Genomic DNA, 22,138 nt, shown 5'->3' with positions numbered 1-22,138 from the left:
CATCTAGAACCAATGTTCCAACAAAGTTAGTCGAGGGATGACCTTTTCCAAGTTGACTAGATCATGTTATCACCTTGCTTTGTGAATTCAAGGAAGCGGAAGCCAGGAAAGCCTCCTGCTTGAGAGGGTACAGTTGCAGGTTGTACTGAATGAGCAACTTTGCTGTTCTAATTCATTTATCTGTTCTCTGGATGGTCAAGATGTGCTAAATATCTGTGCTATGAGCTTAATGCTTCAATAAAAGATACTTAAATGTGAGATCTGTGTGCTTTTGTTTTGAAGTATTTTGGCATCAAGACCCTGTAGGACGGTCTGACTGCATCAGAAAGCTTTAAAGGGATGATTAAGTGGGTTTTGGTGTAGTTTGTGCAAAAATCTCAAGACCTAATGTGAAACAAGCTGTCTTTAATTGTGATTAGTTTACATTTATTGATGTTAAGTAAGAGACCTGATGCTTTGTTTTAATAGCTTAAGGAATTTGGGTGTCATCCTTTAAAAAGAAGGCTCTATGCTAAAATCAATTCTTGCCCAGGTAAAGAAATTCCTTTAATGGGATTATTATTAAAGATTTTTTCTGACAGCCCAGAGGTGAACCAACCAGGAGAAAGAGATATGGGAAAATTAAACAACAAGTTCCTTATTGTTCTCACAGCAGCAAAAAAGCTGTGCTCTGGTGTATCAAATGCCTTGTAAAAAAATCTAACAGTAAAACAAATGTTCAATAACTTCAGGGTAATCCAAGAAAAGCATTATAAAGCCTGGTTGTGTCTAATCGATAATTGAGTTCAAAATAGATTTTAAACTTTTGGCAAGAATTAATGCTAGAAATGTATAGTCGTTATTCAGTTTAAAAAAAAAAAAAAAAAAATAGGACGCCCATTGTCCTGAAGATCCTTCATTGGGTTTTAGCAACATTTAAGGATTAAGGCTGTTGAGACAACTGTTTTGTATACTTTCTATATCAACCTATAATGAAAGGAAGCTAGCTCATTAGAAAATAATTCAGGTTCAAGGTTACTTTATTTATACCCGTAGGTAAATTTGCTTTACAGAAACATTATAGCATTTGACATCCCTTCACAAAACACACACACCTATTTAAACACATTTGGTAATAATTAGACAAGATGAATTAAATCAAAAAACAGTTATTAAGTTAAATGATGGCGGCATATCTGCTCATGTTTGTATAGAGAATGAATAATAAGGGCGGTAAGACGCACCGTTGGGGAGAACCTGTGGAGGAGAACACTGGGTCAGGCAGAACACCATTTATTCTCACTCTTCGTGACCTGTCAGTTAAAAAGTCTAAAATCCAACCCAGCAGGTTTTTCCTGATTAAATTTTTTTAAATATAATTATATTTACATACATTATTATATAACATAATATATAATAATGTATAAAATTTAGTCAAGAGGCACTCTATTCCAGGAGATTTTTTATTTTTGGAGTGAGAAATGACAATCTGAACTTCTTGTACAGTCTGATCAGATATGGGGATGGGATCTGCCTTCAGAGTTTAAAAGGCCATCAGCAGATGACCACTTGATGGCAGTATTTTGAGTTCGGTTTTTTTGTTATATATGATCGAAGAAGAAAATCGTCGCTCTTGTCGTTTTCACGTGTTTCTTAATTAGTGTGGTCGTTAGCGATTAGGAATAAAAATACATATACAATGACGCAGTTGGATTCTGTAATGTAAGTGTGGACTCTCGCTTTGGGGGGGCTGGGAAGTGTTGCTATGTATCGTCTTATGAATGTGCTGTTTATGGCAAAGCTGCTAATCTTTAGCTGTCGGCTAACTGCAGCTAGCTCCGTCGTGGAATCGACATGTCTCTGTGGCATCTCACTGTGGTATGTCTCTGTGCCATGTTTCTGTGGCTTCTCACTGTGGCATGTCTCTGTGGCATGTCTCTGTGGCATCTCATTGTCCGATCTTCAGATGCCACAAAGGATTTGGAGACACCCCATATTTCTACATAAGCGCATAATCAAATCGATTTCCCTATCTCTCAGCCTCATGTTCGTCTTTAATGTGCTGTGAGATTAGTGGTGTTATGCCTAAAATTCAGGGTCTAACGGTCTGAGTTACATTCGGTTTGAGTATTTTATGTTTAAGGCAATCGTATTAATATAATTAATAACAAACTCATTTAAATGTCTTGTTTTTGTATTCAGTCTCTCTGCTGAAACTAAACCTTTTTAAGGTTACCATCTTACTTTCAGTGCATTATATTTTGGTACATACTGGCATTGCATACAAGTTTGGTTAATATTTCTTCAGCGCTGTGCACATAAAGTCTCTATTCTAAACACAGCATTATTCTTAGGCATCTGTTAATGTATTGGCAGAGTATATGTATTGATTTACATCAGGGCTGCTCTCTGAAACAATGCTCTAAGTTTTAAGATAGTTTGTTGTCAAGCTAGAAGACATTCAGACAGTGAAGTTATTTTATGAAGATGATTTCCCTGTGTCTCTGAAAGAAAGAGGAAGATCGGAAACAAGATGAACAGAAACAATATCTGTATTGGCTAATTAACATACATTTTTAGGTTATCAACCAATCAGAAATACTAGTTTGATTTTCTGATAGTTTGCCTTGTGTGCAGTTTGTCATCTTTCTTATATTTCCTTGTGTTTTCTTCCTCAGAAAACCAAAGACAAAGCGCTCAAAACGCTTCTTGGAGAGCAGAGCACCCAAATTGACTGAAGATGTGAAGAGTGCCATGATTATGAAAGGAGGGAACACAAGTCAGACCATCACGCAGGCCCTCAAGGACATAGTAAGTCACAGAGGAGCTGTGTAAGGATGGAGTTTGGCATATTTGTCACATTGACATGTTTCAGATCATCAAACAGATTTTAGTATTAGACAAAAGCTGTCCAACCCTACCTGGCTCTATGTGGAAAAAGCCCCACCCACAATTCTTAAACTTTGGGGTGTTTTCACACCTGTAAATGATGGGTTTTTACACTTGGATCTATTCCCAATGATCTGGTTTGTTTTTGCACCAAATGCCTTACTACAAACCACATGAGAATGTTCAGTCTGCTTATTGGCCAGATGTGTCTGTGGCAGCAGGAAGAAGGTGCTATGTTCTAGACCAGCGGTCTCAAACTCAAATACACAGTGGGCCAAAATTCAAAACTGGAACAAAGTCGCGGGCTAACATTAATATTTATTGAAAAAAAATCTTCCTCTAGATAAAAGAATGAATATTTTCTTATGGACTCAAACAAGTTTTGCTGAAAAACTGAATATGGAACAAGCAAAGCTTAATACTAAACAATATATATATTAGCTGTATAATACCAGTAGGCCAGCTCTAATAGTAATTTGGTATGGCTTCGCGGGCCAAAGTTTGACACCTATGCTCTAGACTATTGGAGAACACAATACTGCTAGGGGCTAGCCCGTACAGACCTTTGCACATCTATAGTTCCTCGCTGCATGTTGAATACAAAGCACACCTGGCTACAGGACTTTTTTTTTTTTTTTTAGCTTAGACTTGTAACATACACCTGGTAGTTGGTTCAGATTGAGGTCAGATCATGTTCACACTGTAAACAAACCACTCTGGAGTTTGCTTGGAACAATAACAAGACCAAATCTGCAAAAAACGAACTGCACTGAGCGGGGAAATGAACAAGAGTTTGATCGAAATAGCCTAAATAGCACAGGTGTGAAAATACTATTAAGTTCTTTGGAAAGCTGAGTTTAATTTCAGATAACCACACCCAGGCCTGATCACAGCCAGAACAAGACTTTAGAGTCTATCTGACAAAGTGAAGCAGGCTTAAAAAAATCTCAAGAAGTAAGATATTGTGCCACAATCTAAAGAAAATCAAGAACACAGATTGACGCCTATCTGCTTGAGGCTGGACGTTAGGATTGGGTGACTGGCCGAATATATTGACTATCGACATAAGGCTAAGCCCATCATCGATCGTTTTTACAATTTATTTATTTATTTATATGAGTAAGTTTGCAAATGGTGGATCTAATAGAAGCAGTAAACAGGAAAAATTAACCCATCTGGAGCACAGTCTGAGTCAAAATCCCTGAAATGTCTCTGTCAATGCATTTTGGGCAGTTTGTCCAAGGTTTGTTCATTCTGCGCTCCAGATGGGTTGAGTGCGTTAAAAATTTTAATCGCGTTAATAGTGATGACCGCATTAATGCTGACAGCCTTAATTTTTTGGAGGGGAAATTAGTTGGAGTTCTTCTGTGTTGTAAACGTGCAAATCAGTCCGTGCATGATTACATTGCTCTGCCCATCAAAAAATCTGCACATGCGCAAATATATTGCCCATCATTGATTATTGGACTGATGATTGTCGGTTATAACTTTTTACATATCGCCCAAGCCTACTGGACGTGTAAAATCCATGTGAATATTTAGTGTGTTAAAAATATTTTACTCATCTGTTCTTAAAGCAGCTATTCACGCCGACGGTTTAATTTCACTGCATGAATCTGTGGCATTCACTTTTTCCAAACTGAGATCAATTGTTTTGATTTTTCCATCTCGCAGTGCATTTTGAGTTTTTTTGTTTTTTCATGTTTAATTTTTCTGTAAATTCATGCAAGTACATTTGTTTCCTTCACAGTATTCCCTGAAGAAACCCAATGCTGTGCTGTACAAAAAGTAAGTGACATATCCACTTTGTTCCTATAATAAATGCTCTGGTTTCATTTGATGGAACAGGTTTATCAGTTCATCTGCTTAGTGTGGGTCGTTTCTAGATATTTGAGATGAAAAACTTTGAATTGTCTATTTGGTTGCTTCTGATCATGACTGGGAGGTAAAGAATTCTACTTCTTCTTCTTCTTCTTATGTCAGTGCCAGTGTGGCAGTTATGTGGTGAGTGGTGACACCTAGTGTCCAAAAGAGTACTGCAGCAACTACCAGTACCTTAACGGGGAGTTTAAGTAGAAGTGGCTGTGTGATCACATTACAGTGGCTGTGGAGCAGCCTAAAACGGAAGACCAAGCCTGCCTTTTTCCTATTTTATTCAGATGGTGTATGTTTCTCTTGTTGGTACTTCTCTAAATCCTTGATTTCAGACCATTTCTGTTCTACTCTTGGCTCTAGGTGACGTCAGCGAGAATGAATTTCTCTCATATGGTTGTCTCAGGGACACAGCAGCTCCAGACATCCACTAAAACCTAATATTTTTAAACAGAACAGCCAGTGGGTGATCATACAAAGCTACTCTGGTCTAAGAGTGAAGTCGCCTATAGTGTCTGTTTTCTGTCTTGATGTTGTCTGTGTACGCTTTTTAGAAAGAACATCACTCGGCCGTTTGAGGACTCAACATCACTGGTGAGTGCAGAGGGGCGATGGTCCTTTTCAGAGTTTTCACCAGTGTTGCTTTTCTTGTTAATAATCTAACATTTATTTTAGGAGTTCTTTTCCAAGAAGACAGACTGCTCCCTGTTCCTGTTCGGTTCCCACAATAAGAAACGGCCCAACAACTTCATATTTGGTAAATTTAAACTTTCTCTCTATCACTCCCCTGTATTTTAAATATACATACAGCAGCTATAACATCTGTTTTCAGGTTTTTACATGATACTGGACTGTCAGTGTGTCGTCTCACGTTATACGTTGTGTTTTATGTTTAGCAGACTATCAGCATAATGCTAGTGAATACTGGTCTGCAGGTTTTCGGTAAAAAATATTCCAGTGTAGAAGATGCTCTGCAAAGGAAAGGTTTTCAGATTTTGAATTGACCCAATCAAATAAATTGTTCGCTTGTTTGTTTGCAGGTCGTCTATTTGACTTCCATGTACTTGATATGATTGAACTTGGAATTGAGAAGTACGTCTCTCTGAGTGAAATTAAGGTAATGGTTTCAGTCATGCTGTGTCTGGCTAGGGAGTCATTTTGACTCATGGTCACAGTCATTTCATCACCTTGTTATTTTCCTCATAATGTAAACTAGAGACCAAAACCTACCTCTGTGTGTAAAGTTAAACCATACAGCTATCACACATACATAAAGACGCGGGTGCGGCCGTGAGCATAGTGACCATTACAGCAGGGATATTGAAAAACTATTGCAAAACTCTAGAGATGCACGACTGGCTGACACAACACATGATGTAAAATTAAAATCGGCTTGCAACACCCACAACACAGGCGACAGTAGAATGGCACCGTAAGGTGTACTTAGTTTTTCCACATACTGCTTCTGCAATTTGTTTCACTTTTTGTTACATAAACAGTGACACAGTGTAATATTCATGGATTGTTGTTTACCTACCAAGCCTGGACCAGATCATTGATATTATTTCCTGATACGTAAAACCTTAGAGGTTCTACTTTCTTTCTATCATAATTGTACATTCACCAAACCAATGAGGAGCCTTGAGTTCAAACACTCTGAAACAACATAAGGGAACAAACTGTCGTGTTCTTGAGACCTATCGCTGCTTCACTCCAATAGTTTCCATCATTTTTAATCTCTTGTGTTACCATACCCACTCTACAAGCACCCGAGTGAACCTGGTCAAAGTACAAATCAAAGTCTTTGCTTTCTGTTCTAGGCCAGTAAATGTCCTGAAGGAACAAAACCAATGCTCGTGTTTGCAGGGGAAGCTTTTGATACAGATAACGAGCACAGACGTCTGAAGAGTCTGCTAATAGGTACTCACACAGCACACTAAAAGTGTTAACCGGTTTGATTCTGATATTGTGTTGTTGTTGTTTTATTTGCTTAGTCTGTTTATTTCTTTTGTCTCAGACTTCTTCAGGGGTCCCACTGTGCCTGCAGTGCGTCTGGCAGGTTTAGAACACATTTTGCACTTCACTGCCATCGATGGAAAAATTTACATGCGCAGCTACAGGTGCTGAAACTGTAATAATTTAGCGAGAAAATTTGACTGCTGACATCCAGAACTGAGATAATGATGGGTGTAATTTCAGGTCTCTGTTGAAGAAGTCTGGCTGCCGGACGCCGCGGATCGAGCTGGAAGAGATTGGACCGTCATTTGACTTTGTCCTAAAGAGAACGCATCTGGCTTCAGATGACTTGTACAAGTTGGCTCATAAGCAGCCCAAAGCCCTGAAGGTAAATATGAATGGACATGTTCCCGACTGTCTTAACATCTCATTCTGACAATCCTGTGATGAAACAGAAATCAAGCATGTCCAACCCTGAAGCTAGTCCTGGTGGAGGTGCTTGAGGGTGAGCGTCGGGTGGCCGGGCCTTAGCCTATGTGGATATGACTGTTTGCTAGCTTCCTTGACTTCTCAGTGGATTTGTCCTTTGGGCATGTTGTTATTGACTTGTTCTTTTTCTACTCTATTCATATACATTTCCATATGAGCAAAGCCCCTTTCAGCCTTATTATTCAATCTTTGAAGCTCCTTGTGTCACAAATGAAATGGTGTCCTGGTTTAAAAAATATAGAGATGTTGCTTTTCTGTTCTCGTATGGATGATTCCAAATATTCCGTGTTTGTCCTGAAGATGGCGCCAGAGGAAAGACCACATGGTTGCCAAAATCCTGCACAGATACTAAATACTCTGCAGCCAGTGTTCAAACATGCTAAAGTTTGTTTTAACTCGTCTTCTCTTTTACACTACTTCAGCCCAAGAAGAAGAAAAACATTTCCCATGATGCCTTTGGCACCAAGTTTGGCCGTGTGCACATGCAGAAACAGGATCTGTCCAAGCTGCAGACACGGAAGATGAAGGGTCTAAGGAAGAGGAGGGGCGAGGTGGTCACAAAGGAGCAGGAGGGACAGGCACCCAAGGTGGCCAAAGTAGAGAGTTGAGGCAGACTTTGTACGCCTTTTGGATGCTTCTATGATTGACTGTGTGCCGCCAAACCCTCGGTAAAATGTTTTTTTTTACCGAGGGTTTGTTTTTTGTTTTTTAAATGTGAAATAAATACTCCAATTGAATGTGTTGTTGTACCTGCCTACATTCTGTTGTATTGTTTATCACGTGCACATATCTGGGCCTTCTCTTAAGCTTAAATATTTAAGCCAGTGATGATGGAGGGTTCAGTAGATCAGTTAAGTTTTGCTCTCGCAAAGCTAGTAAATATTTAAAAAAGGATTTCTGTTCAGACTAAGTTTGTTTCAGTTCTTCGAAAGACATGACAACATATTTATATGAAGTTTGATGATGCAGGGCTGGAGTTATTTCCCTCTAAGTGCAGTATATTTTCTCTTCCTGGGTGTTTACTTTGTAAAACTAAAGCTGATTATAGTTTCTGAAAGTGTGCTTTGGCAACATCTTGCTTGAATTTTAGTTTTGGTTCATTTCCCACATTTCTACAAGGTGACATGTAACAGGACAGTGGAGTTCAAAATTCTGAACATTTTACTTCAGAAGTTAATACAACCCCCCCCACCCCAACGCACATGATTAGTACTCCGAAGAGTTTTTTATGATGTCACAGATTCTTGTCCCTCTCTCCTTTAAATTGTGCATGGGGTTGAGGTCAGGTGACAGTCAAGGACATTCTTTGGTCCTTTTTGATCTTTTTACTACTTCAAAGCTTTGGGGTGTGTTTGGGCTCGTTATCCTCTACAGAGACACAGATCAGATGGTGGAACATGTCTGTGGAGAATGAAGTGAAGTGTTTGTTCAGGGTGCAGGTGATATGATGCAGCTGTTTGACTCCAGAAGAGACAAACACTCCACAGTGAACATTGCCAAAGTTGTCTTGGTAATTTTCATAACACTTTGAGGCCCATGTCTGCAGTGAGGGCAACATTTAATGTTTGAAATAGTCATACAGGGTTCTATTTAAAAAAAAAAAAAAAAAAAAAAAAAAAAAGAGAATTCCAGCAGTTCCAGAGTGTTCACTTATTAGTGTGAATGATTGAAAAGCATTCACACTAAGAATAAAGTTACGTTGAAACCAAGCACACCATTGTTTTTCTTGTGACATTACCAATAAGTTTGATGTGTCACATGGCCCTCTTCCTATTGAAAAAAACAAAAGTTGTATCCAAGATGGCCGACATCTAACTGGCCACCATGGTCACCACCCATCTTGAGGAGTTTGCCCCCTGACATATACTAATGTGCCACAAACAGGACTTTAATATCACCAACCATTCCCATTTTATTATGGTGTATCCATATAAATGGCCCACCCTGTATATCCACATACATTCACATAGAGCCACCATTCAAACTTTAAAACGAAGCCAAGACATTGAACTATTCAGCTTGTATTTATCTATTTGTCGTTTTATTTTAATGAAGTTTACTTTAAGTGTTCAGATTTGTACTCATTTTTATTTGACTACATTAAAGTAATCAAATAAAGACAGTTTTGATAGAGCTCCTGATGTCAGATGGTAGGTTGGGCTTGCCGGAGGTCGTGCGTTTTCTCAAGTCTATTTTCTATGAGACGAGTTCTAAAGGATCTTCTCGATGGCACAGCGGATGTTGGTCAGAAACACTTCATTTCCCTTCTTGTTGAAGTGAATTCCGTCCTGTCCGAATAGGGTTTTGGGTTAGGGTTAACCCAAGGGTTCTTTGCTGTGGAGAAGCTTCTTTTGTCATCAAGTCGATCCTCAACTTCAGATCGCTTTCTTTTTGATGCAAGTTTGTTGCTAGTTAAAGCAGATTGATCAACCAATGATAGTTTCATCACACTGGGTGGACTTTGCACTCCAGTGGAGAAACTGCTCCGTACTTGGCTTGTAGACACTGGCTGTTGGGTTCGATCATCTTTTAGGCTCAAAGCCTTCATCATTCTAATGATGGTCTTCATCCAAGATGAAGAGTATTTCTTTGATAACCCAACCATGATTTCACAGCGATGACTTCAGGGACTTTTAAATACCTTTTGTCAAGACGTGTGAGAATTGCAACTATAAGCTCCGAATTGAAAAACAGCAATGAAATGAGTTGACGTTGCAACCTTTATGGGATTTTGAAGTTCTGTCATGTGGAATTCCTTTGATGTCATCTGCACCTCTATGATGTCACAGATTAGACCCACTTTTTGTATGCTATCTCCTTTATCACCATTCAACTTAGAAAAACCATTCAAGCACCATTAGATTCCTCTTCTTTTGGAGATGTGTGCTTGTATTTTTCTCATTTTTGGCTGTTATGTTTTTTTTAAAATTATTCAACTTTATTCAACAAAAAATTTCCATGTAATTCAAACGGAGGATCTTCAAATTCTCATTCACTTTACTCGTCTTTCAACGCTAACTACTTCCACATACATTCTGATAGAGCCAACATTAAAACTTTAAAACGAAGCCAAGACATTGAACTATTCAGCTTGTATTTATCGTTTTATTTTAATGAAGTTTACTTTAAGTGTTCAGATTTGTACTCATTTTTATTTGACTACATTAAAGTAATCAAATAAAGATAGTTTTGATAGAGCTCCTGATGTCAGATGGTAGGTTGGGCTTGCCAGAGGTCGTGCGTTTTCTCAAGTCTATTTTCTGTGAGACAAGTTCTAAAGGATCTTCTCGATGGCACAGCGGATGTTGGTCAGAAACACTTCATTTCCCTTCTTGTTGAAGTGAATTCCGTCCTGTCCGAATAGGGTTTCGTCATAATATCTCAGGGAGGGATGTTCAAAGATGAAGCTTCCAAAGGAATGAACTGCCTTTCTCATGATTGAGTTTACAGTTTTTTCGCCCATGTCCATCATGTACTTTGGATTTCTGTACCTCCACACTTGGCGTTCGTTGATGCAGGAATATAGGATTGTCATGGAGGGGATCCTTGCATGCAGTTCAGTCAAGTCTTTAGTCATTGCAGAGGAAAGTTCCTGGGCGGATACGAGTCCCAAGTCGTTCCCGCCTGCATGAATGACCAAAATATCAGGTGGACTCTTTCTGGACATCAACTCTGCATCAAAACGAAGAAGGACGCCATCCCAGCGCATCCCTGTTTTTCCAAACCAATGAACATCGGCATCAAGTCCAAAGTTTTCTCCAAACATGTGGCGTGCTGCCCATTCTCCTCGCTTTATGTAACTTGAGCCGATGATCCATATGTTAGGTACCCTCTTCTGTGTCTTGCTCATTTCAGTGTGACTGCAGGGTCTCTCTTTAGAGAAACACCGTTGCTTCTTTGCTGTGGAGAAGCTTCTTTTGTCATCAAGTCGATCCTCAACTTCAAATCGCTTTCTTTTTGATGCAAGTTTGTTGCTAGTTAACCCTTTAAGACCTACCATAGAACCAAGTCCGCCAGAGCTGATATTATATTTTTACATGCTGTAGTGCCATTTGTGGGAGCATTTCAAGTTGCTATACATCAATACAACAATTATAGCCCAAATTTTAATAATATGTCTGCATTAAGTGCATAGTAATTACATAAATTGCAAAAAAGTGAAATAAACTACAAAAAAATGTAAAATGTTTTTTATTTTTTTAACATATATTTCTAGTTAGAGAAATTTAAGAGGCTTATCCCTCAAAACTGTAAATACAAAAAAGTTGCACAAAATAGTTTCCCACCACAAGAAATTTATTTTGAGTGTCTTCATAGTTTTATATTTGAAATACCCCAATTTTTATATACTGCAGGAAAAAAGAAAATAAATATTATAATGCAAATTTGCAAAAAAGCATTATATGCATCAAAATAAACCATTTCCAGCAGTGCAATATGAGTCCTAAGCATCCCAGAAACGACACAGAAAGTCATAAAGTCAAACATAACTTTTAAAAACACCAGTATAGGCTCATGAGGCCCTGATGGTAAAAAAAAAACTACATTTCCGCGAAATGATGGCACTTCCGGTTTCGGGCAGGTCATGGTAGACATGCAAAAGTTCGCGCTGACGTCTATTCCAACATAGGAAGTGTTATGAACAGCTGATTGGATCGGCAAAGCGTGTTTCGGGAATATTATGTTTTTGTTACTGCAAGCGCTTTTTATGCAGTTTTTGCAAAGCTGTATGTGGAAGGAAACTTTGACCTGGGACAAGCTGATGGCATAAGATGTAACTACAACCCCTCCGGTTTCATATGCAAAAATAATTATTGCGCTAGCTTATGTGGTTGCAGAGCTACCGGGATTTAAAAACAGTTACGCAAAACAGAGCGTGCCCGCTCCGACCGGCTTTAAAGGGTTAAAGCAGATTGATCAAGCAATGATAGTTTCATCACACTGGGTGGACTTTGCACTCCAGTGGAGAAACTGCTTCGTACTTGGCTTGTAGACACTGGCTGTTGGGTTGGATCATCTTTTAGGCTCAAAACCTTCATCATTCTAATGATGGGACTTTTAAATACCTTTTGTCAAGACGTGTGAGAATTGAAACTATAAGCTCCGAGTTGAAAAACAGCAATGAAATGAGTTGAGGTTACAACCCCTATTCATGGGATTTTGGAGTTTCGTTGTTTTGGGGTCATGTTTCTGTTTATTTGAAGCAGCAGAAGAGAGCCACATGTCTGTGTGTGTGTGTGTGTGTGTGTGTGTGTGTGGTGCCACTGGCTGGAGTTGCTATAGCAACCAGGCTCACACCTGCCTGCTTAATGACCTCTGTCTGTCACTCTGCCAAGATTAATCTTAAAAACTTCTGTTTCAACTGCTGCTGTGTGCACAGTGTTTGCTCTACAGCTATCATTAAATGCTCAAAACGTAGCCATCGTTGTTCTCTTTCCAACAGTGTGTCTTCCAAAGCTCAGAGATCTAAACTTTTTAAACTGTGTGGATCCAAGTAGAGGGATAACCTTCTAGCTGACCCATTGAAATACATGGTATTTTCAGTCAGGAGTTTATCTCAACAGCAGAAAAGACCCCACTTTTCAGTGATTAATATAATATGAATTTTTAATATTCATTCAGATGTTTTTTGACTCTGAATTTTCTTTAGTCATTAGTCAGCTCTTTCAAATGTACATTTTAAACATGTTCAGCTACTTTTCAACTTCTTCTGTGTGAATGTCAGCTTTCAACAGTTCTGCACTTTTGTTTTCAGGTGAAAAATTCTGTATTTTTCAGCTCATTCAACACTTTCAACTTAAAATTCAGCAAATATTTCATTTCAGCTCAAAACATTCAGCTATCAGCATTCACACAGCAGTTTCTTCAGAAAATGCATTTTCTAGTTTAGTTTTGGTTTTTGCAAGTCTATTGTTTATGGAGTTTTTTCTGCTCTTGCAATAAAAGCAGCCTCTTTGAGTTTACTCTTCCATCTGATGGTCCTGCATTTTGGGTCTTACATCCTGCATGCCTTGACAATAGCAAACATGAAGCTACAGTAACATGCGAGTACAATTCTTCTTTTGTTCCGCCACTTTAATGTCTTTTTACAAACGCTTTGGTTGTGTTTTGTGAGATTTCATTTTTGTTTTTTGTACTTCCTTTGTGTTTTATGTGCCTTTGCAACATGTTTTATGTGCTTTTCTTAAGTAATAGACTATGTGCACGTTAGCATATGCTACTTCCGGTGCGGAAACTCCTGTGGGGAGCTTTGTTTCCGGTGTCCTATTCGCGCCTTGTTTACGGTCCAAAACAAGTTAAGCAAATGAATGAATCAAGCTGCGATTTACATTTCTATATATGTCTTGGGCATTTACCCAATATATCTGTAAATGATGTTCATCGACTTGTCGATATTTTCCCCCCGCGCCTCAGAGCAAAAGAGAAAATGGATTCAAATGTTATATTTCTCAGTATCTGTAAACAGCGGTCCCTCGTTTATCGTGGGTGTTATGTTCTAAAAACAACCAGCGATAGGTGAAATCAAGTAGCCAATTTTATTTTTTGATGGTGCAAAACGTTTCGTCGACATACAGTACTACACTTCAGAGTCACACTGCTACACAGCAAATCCAGCATGTCCAAATTAACACTGTCAGATTTGATTTCAACACTATTAAAGTGTCTATATGGGTCCACACCAGAGAGTGTTAATTTAACTCTTTTTGGAGAGTTGGTACGTTAACTCTGATTTAGTGTTAAACACCAAATCTGTCTGGAGTTGATAATTTAACACTTACTATTGCTAACTAGGTGTTAAGAGTTTATATATTAACTCTCAAAGAGTATTTTAGTTTAGTTTATCTTCTAATTAATTCTAAAAAGTGGGAATTTTACTGTTCTGAACTTCTAGAAATTTCTTTTGGAAATAAACATTTACTAAAAAGACGCAATGGTTTTTGAAAAACATTTATTCTGAACTGTGCACCACAATTTCAAAACATTTTCTGAAAGATGTAACAGTGTACATGTTCTCACTTTCATTAGAATTTTGTTTATCAAAAGGTCTGACATAGGTGAGCTGGTGAATGCAAATAACAGCATTCTCATCACTTATTTCTTCAATACAATATGCATGTCCTTCATTCATCACTTTGTAGAACTTCAACGCACTTCTGCTCTCCCCCATATTCCATCTTCACAAGCATATCCTATGTGGAGATTGAATAAAAATTAGTTGACACTAATTAATGGCACAAATAATCCAGTAATCAATTGCAGCACAGTAAAAAAAAGGAATCCTTTTTGAGCCATTACTTGTGTAAAGTATTTTCCCAAAAGACAAGGACACAGGCAACAGGTAATACTGAACTAAATGTAAAACCTCAACCTTTTTCATTTTTACCTAAACCGTGTGCACAAAACTCTGGAGGGATCTAAATGCTAACGTAGAACTCAGTCGGGACTCGGGACGTCTGCTACTGCTGTTTGCTCGTTTTTTTTTATGGGAGATCGTTTTCAGGCTTGAAGTAGCACCATTATACCAACATTTCACATTCTAGACATTGTTTTAGGTGTATTTGACCAAAAATTTGACTGAAAATTCACATGCAAGCTTTTTTTCAAGGCTGTGGTATTTGCCCGCAAACAATACCTTTCAGCTAGCTAAAACAGCGAGCGGTGCTATCAGCGAGCAACATGGCTAATGCCTTTCACACAGCTTTGTCTCAACTCCAGAGAGCCACAGAAGTAAAAGCTAATAATAATAATTGAAACAATCTTTGAAAAGATGACTTACCAAGCATGGCAAACAACTCAAATATGTAGAGCAAAATGTTCTGAAACGGCTTCACTTCAGCTTCGATTGGAGCCTATGATGCTGGGGGCGGAGTCTGTGAATTTACTCTATTGGTGTCATAGCCGCTGTAGGAGTTAAGAGGTCAAGAGTTAATGTTTCCATTGTAACACCTCCAGATTTGACATAGAAACACTAATTTTTAACACTTGATTTTAACTACTATCATTTTACACCTCAGAGTTACATTAAAGGAATGTGACTCTACTTAGAGTAAAATTAACTCTACTTTTGCAAGAAGACTACTAACACCAAAACATTTAACACATTTGAATTTGCTGTGTAGCGATCGATGCAGCGATTCTGTACTGTACAGGAGAGACATCACGGAGGAGATGTCTGCAGCGATCAGGACGCAGGACACAATGTGATGTAAAAAAAAGCATGCAAACTTGCACTAAAAAATACACGAAACAGCGAGGTGAAAGGTGAACCGTGTTATAGCGAGGGACCACTGTAATTTTGAAGGTAAGTCATCAAGTCACATTCCCTTCGTAAATACTAATGTATAGAATAGAGATGGACCGATCCAATATTACGTATCGGTATCGGTCCAATAGTGACGTAAATTACTGGAATGGATATCGGAGAGAAATAAAAAATGTAATCGATCCGTTAAATATCAAAAAAGCACCTCACAAAACTTGCGACATGGCGTAACTCGGCTCATAACTGTAGCACATTGCAGCAGTATGCCTCACGTGATAGAGCGGCTGTGTGTATTTGTAGCCTCGCTATCAATCCGGCATTTCATCTCCGAGGAAGTTATTCCAGAGAGAAGTAAAGCAAGTGTGTAAGTTCATCTCTGAATGTTTGTAAAGCATTCCCGCGTTAAGCTTAACAACCAATATATGGAGCGACTGCCTCTTCTCTCTCCCTCCCTCTCCTGTTGCTACTTCAATCATGAAACTGATCAGCTGATCGGCTTTTCTGTTGGGAGTCCGTCTCTCTTGTTTGTTTTTGGCCCACTTTGCACCAGAAAGAGGGAACCGGCGACTGAACAACAGCAGCATGTTTAAGCTTGATAATCTGTTGTTAGAATTTATTTAATATTACTTTCTAGACCAGGATCCTTTTCTATGCAGCTGACGCTGGTAACTGTGCAGGGGCGGATCTAGCAAAGTTTAGCCGGGGGGGGGCATTAACAGGGAAAAAGGGGGTACAAAGACATACTTTTCTTTCTTATTCTCATTTAAAATGTCTAACTTTTAATAAATAATTATCCGTAGCTTACACCCAAAGTTTTAATCTGATGTAAAATGTATAGAAATCCATTACTGTATATAGTGTTGGGGAGTAACGGAATACATGTACCGCCGTTACGTATTTAAAATACAAAATATGAGTAACTGTATTCCGTTACAGATACCGTTTAAAAAGGTGGTATTTAGAATACAGTTACTTTGTTGAAATAAATGGATTACACGACGGTATTTTCCTGTTTCATATTGTGGCGGGTCAGGACTGTTTGGGTTTTGTTTGATAGCTATGTTCTGTTGTTCCAGGCGGCAGCGTGACACGCTCTCTCTGCAACTGTGTGTTTCCTGGGTGAGAGAGCGCCTTTTTGTTGTTGTTGTTGTTGTTGTGCTAAGCTAATAGGCAGAATGCTACAGGCATAGCCCTAAAGAATGTAGCCTCATGGGCAGTGTAGTCCGTGCTGCAGGGAGAATGGACTTCCATACCCGTTATGTGTCTGTGAGTGTGAGGAGGGACAAAAAGGAGAGTGGAAAAGTACGAGCTGTCATCGAGCAGAAACGGGAGCTGGAAGCATGTAAATATAATAATAACCACTGCAGCCAAGAAGAGTGCCTGACGAGCCCAGTTGTAAGTAAGCTATTAAGACTCGACTGTACATTGTGTTCGTGTTTTCCTCCAAAACAATAAGTTCCGTTGCAGCAGCCTTTCAACGCCTCTCTCTGTCTCTCTGTCTCAAACTTGACCTAGACAACAAAGTAAAGCTATTTTTCGGCTACGAGCCCGACACGAAACCCGACGTATTAGCCAGAGGTCCCTTTACTACGGTTCTGAGCCGCGGACCTTCAGTAATAAATCACAACAATAGTACATTCATGTAGTTGTAAAAAGCATGATAATATATTAAGTAATCCAAAGTATTCAGAATACGTTACTCTCATTGAGTAACATAACGGAATACGTTACAAAATACATTTTGGGGCATGTATTGTGTAATCTGTAGTGGAATACATTTTAAAAGTAACCTCCTCAACACTGACTGTATATAGTAACTATTAAGTCTAATATACCCTAGTAAGCTATAGTACTTTTTCCTTTGGGAAGGTATGATCTGTGCAATCTGCAATTCTGTTGAAAAAAGATGTTGAATCTATTTAATTATTCTTGAATTTTTTTTTATTTCTGGGCATTTTTTTTTCACACTGCATCAAATCAAAGTTGATTACGTCAATTAAGCATCATGAGGTGGAGGGTGGTTCCTTATTTTTTTATTTTTTGCTGGGAGTTTTAGAACCCTATTAGTTAGGTTGCTTACTCTTTAAAATGCCAGAATAGGGAGGATGGAGTAGGTTTAAGTTTATTAGATTGATCAGTATTGCTGAACTATGAAATATTTTGGGTGCAGTGTATTTTTTGCATACAGGTATAACAGAATAGCTTTAGTGTTTTTTGTTTTTTGTTTTTAACTTGAGTATGAACTTATACAAAAAGCAGCAAGATATTAAAAAAACAGTTTTATTGATTAAAAAACACACTATATCGGATTCATATTGGTATCGGCAGATATCCAAATTTATGATATCGGTATCGGTATCGGATATAAAAAAGTGGTATCGTGCCATCTCTAGTATAGAAACCCTTACCAGCAATCATTCAATTCAATAATTTTTTGTGTGGCTTTTTTTCAAGGTTTGTTAACATGCTGTGTAGGTGTGTACTTGACTAGCTGATATTGACATAACGGGGGAAACATCTGGTTTGCTTATTCTTCACCTATAGTTTGAATGCTGAACATTTGCCTGTTTAAATCATAAGACCAGTCACTATACAGAGATGTGCATCTGAATGTGGACGATGTGTCTTCTGATTTTGTAATGCAGTTATGCTTGTGTTGAGTGATGTAAACAACTGATCGATCTAAACTCTTTAAACGTCAAAATTGATCATTAGATTTTTTGTGACACAACAGTGGTGAGTGTTCCCACCTTCTGCTCTTTGTAACTTAACGTGATCTTTACCTTTTCGAGTTTTGGACATGATTTTGGAGTATATCTTCGCAGTAGCGATTGACCACAAAGTAAAGCTACAGGAAATGTACAACCCTACACTGAAAAAATGGGAATTGGCAGGCTTTTGAATTTGCACAAATTAATTTAGTTAATGCTACACAAGCCTTTCATGTTTCTCTTATTTACATGATTAAATAAAGTACCATTTACTTGATTATAAACAATACTGAGACTACTCATTTTTCTTTCATTAATTTAAAGTGACTAAATTAGAATACTAAAACCATTGTAATCATGTTTGACCACAACCGGAAATGATGCAATATATTCAAAGACAACAACTAAATATGATTGGATAATAAGACCTAGAGTCTTATCCAATAAGACAACAACATAATTTAAGGAGAGCACAATTGACCGCCAGATTCTGGAAGACTGGAACACATCCAACCTTTGGCACTGAGTCAGGCATACTGAGAAGGTAAGTAATTTAAATACATTTGTTTTAGTTGGGTATGTTTTCACAGAATTGTTGTAGTGCATGCTATATGAAAAGTAATCTGTAATGCATCTGCATGTTGTTTTTACAGTGCTAGCTAAAGTTGGTATTAGCTTTGTGGCTAAAGCTGAAAAATAGTAACAAATTGCAGCTGTTGTCGGTCGGATATGGAATTTATGCATGTGACAGAGAGCACTGACGTTTTTGATGGCTTAGCAAGTTAAATCATCACTGAGAGAGCGCAATAGTGTTTGTGTTACTCGTGCTAGTTATGGCTACAGTGGCTAATTAGTCCGGCTGTAACCGTCAGAGTTTAAGAAGCTGGGAGCCCCACAGTGCCATACCTTAATTCTTGCTGCTGACACACACTCAAGTTATAACTAGAAAAATTTGCATTTCCTGCGAAAATGCTGTGTGGATGCTTTAAAGCTGAAGCTGTCTGCAAAAACTAGCTAAAAAAGCTGAAAAGTTGCAGAAATTGTAAAAACTTTGCAGAAGCAAAGGAACTTTGCTAAAATGTAATAACTTAGCAGAACTGCAATATCTTAGAGGAAACATAATACTTGGCAGAAATACAATAGCATAGCAGAACTTGGCAAATATTGTAACTTACCAGAAACATGATAACTTCTCAAATATACAAGAATTTAGGAGAAATAGTATAAGATAACAGAAAGAATATATTTAGCCAAAAATACTTAAACATTACAGAAACACTATAATTTAGAAAAATAGTACAACATAGCAGAAATACTGTGATTTACCAGAGACACTGTGATGAACTATGAATATTGTAATTTTAAATTAATACTATGTTTTAGCACAAATACTATAATTTGACAGAAATACTATCATTTGGCAGAAATACTATGTTTCAGCACAAATACTCTGGTTTAGCACAAATATTATAACATAGCAGAAATACAATTATATAGCAGAAATGCTATATTTATAAAGAAAAATATAATATAGTAGAAATAGTATGATTTAGCAGAAATACTGTAATCAGCACATATACTGTAACATGACAGAAATTCCTCCACTTAGTAGTAATACTATAACATAACACAAATGTTATGATTTGGCACAAAAACCATGATTTGGCAAAAATACTATGATTTAGCAGAAATACTATGATTGAGCAGAAGTACTAAGATGTAGTAAAAGTACTTTGATTTAACAGAAATACAATTATGGAGGAGTAATACTTTAAAATGGGAGAAATATTGATACACACACATACACAGAGCCTAAAGGGAACAGTATTTGTGCCATGAAGTGTTAACAAGAATCTGAGGTCTATATTAGAAAAGCTGGTAAAATCATAAAAGTTGGCAGAATTGTATTAAATGATGAATATGAATTACTGGTCTGTGATAGTGTATTAATTTGTAGGGAGAAAAACATGTTGATCAAGGTGGAATTGAACCCACGACCTTTTGGTTGCAGACCCGTGTCATTACCAACTGCGCCACTGGGAAAGAGAGCGGGCGCCTGGAAAACAGGGTGATGAGCAGTCAGAATTAGATCGCGGTGAGAGGCGAAAAACGCAGTTTTTTGGAGTTACAAAATGTTGTGTAACTCAAAAACTGGGTGGACTAGAAGCATAATTCTTGTACTGGGTGAATCAGCGGACTTTGGTGTACTTTTACTGCTCTTTGTACAACTGTCGCTGAGACATGACAAGAGAAGAAACGGCAGACCTCAGATATGATTGGCTGGCTGGGAAGCCGTGCAGGCCCTGATATGTAAATTTGAATGTCTCAGTCCTCACAGAGGATTGGCTGCCTGGGGACCTGGCAGTAATATATAGAAATAGTATGATTAAGCATAAATACTACATTTAGTAGAAATACTATGTTTTAACACAAATACTATAATTTAGCAGAAATACTATATTAAGCACAAATACTATATTAATTAAAACCCTTGTGCGCCCCTCAAAATTTACACCCTCCTATGTCCCAAAATGTCCCTCGGGACCCAAAATGGTCCCCATCCAAAAGGTGATATAGCAATATCATTTATGAATTTTTTTTTCATTTTTTTTCACATCAGATCTTTTAAACAACTTCAGACCTAACCACAGATATAAAGTTTTTCATAATTTTTTAAATATTTTTTAGGTTTTTATGGCTTTATTGTCATAAAAAACCCTGTTTTTTTGGGGGGAAAAAACATAATATGCAATATTTTCAAAAAATTTGTTGCAAATGGAAATATTTGGCATGAGGTTATTACAGCCTTGAATGGGTAAATAATTCATAACAGCATTGATTTGGATGCATTATTATTTTTGGAGCAATAAGAGTTTTTACAATTTACACCCTCCTATGTCCCTCGGGACCCAAAATGGTCCCCATCCAAAAGGTGATATAGCAATATCATTTATGAATTTTTTTTCTTTTTTTTTCACATCAGATCTTTTAAACAACTTCAGACCTAACCACAGATATAAAGTTTTTTATAATTTTTTTAATAATTTTTAGGTTTTTATGGCTTTATTGTCATAAAAAACCCTGTTTTTTGGGGTTGAAAAAACCATAATATGCAATATTTTCAAAAAATTAGTTGCAAATGGAAATATTTGGCATGAGGTTACTACAGCCTTGAATGGGTAAATAATTCATAACAACATTGATTTGGATGCATTATTATTTTTGGAGCAATAAGAGTTTTTACAATTTACACCCTCCTATGTCCCTCGGGACCCAAAATGGTCCCCATCCAAAAGGTGATATAGCAATATCATATATGAATTTTCTTTTAATTTTTTTTCACATCAGATCTTTTAAACAACTTCAGACCTAACCACAGATATAAAGTTTTTCATAATTTTTTAAAATATTTTTTAGGTTTTTATGGCTTTATTGTCATAAAAAACCCTGTTGTTTTTTTTGGGTGAAAAAACCATAATATGCAATATTTTCAAAAAATTAGTTGCAAATGGAAATATTTGTCATGAGGTTATTACAGCCTTGAATGGGTAAATAATTCATAACAACATTGATTTGGATGCATTATTATTTTTGGAACAATAACACTTTATTGCAAAAAAACCCCCTGAACTGACCTGAACAAACTCAACAAACAAACTAAACAAAGATGTAATTTACATTATCATACATAGCATGAACCACAAGATGGTTAGATTTTGCAGACAGGACATATCTTATATATATCTTTGCAGCAGTTACGATAATAATGTGCTGTTTGCACGATGAGCACTGCTTCCGCTTTTTGGAATGCTGCTCTTTCTCAGCAAAAGCCTTCCCTAAATTGACTGTGCGCTTTGTGTTGTGCGTACGCCCATCTGTGCATTTCGTGGCGTCTGTGCAGAAGTAATAGTAAGTAAAAACTAGTAAGACAAGGCTGCAAACTATTCTCACAGACTTCAAAGATGCACCTAAATTTAAT

General features: G+C 37.5%; 2 protein-coding genes across 2 annotated transcripts; one reads left to right on the top strand and one right to left on the bottom strand.

The window, feature by feature from the left end:
- Positions 1–1,541: 1,541 nt before the first annotated feature.
- Positions 1,542–7,922, top strand: rpf2 (ribosome production factor 2 homolog). The gene is made up of 10 exons (XM_085133150.1): positions 1,542–1,701; positions 2,658–2,790; positions 4,619–4,656; positions 5,295–5,334; positions 5,416–5,497; positions 5,781–5,857; positions 6,561–6,660; positions 6,758–6,860; positions 6,940–7,084; positions 7,608–7,922. The coding sequence occupies exons 1-10, from the start codon at positions 1,679–1,681 to the stop codon at positions 7,791–7,793; spliced, it is 927 nt and encodes a 308-aa protein (XP_084989276.1). The 5' UTR covers positions 1,542–1,678; the 3' UTR covers positions 7,794–7,922.
- Positions 7,923–10,101: 2,179 nt separating this feature from the next.
- Positions 10,102–11,360, bottom strand: LOC146502742 (uncharacterized). The gene has a single exon (XM_085133151.1). It carries the CDS (start codon positions 11,183–11,185, stop codon positions 10,460–10,462), a length of 726 nt encoding a protein of 241 aa, XP_084989277.1. The 5' UTR covers positions 11,186–11,360; the 3' UTR covers positions 10,102–10,459.
- Positions 11,361–22,138: the final 10,778 nt, after the last annotated feature.

Source organism: Neolamprologus multifasciatus, chromosome 15 (assembly GCF_963576455.1).
Source record: "Neolamprologus multifasciatus chromosome 15, fNeoMul1.2, whole genome shotgun sequence".
NCBI classification, from domain to species: Eukaryota; Metazoa; Chordata; class Actinopteri; order Cichliformes; family Cichlidae; genus Neolamprologus; species Neolamprologus multifasciatus.
This window is presented reverse-complemented; position numbering and strand designations above follow the sequence as displayed.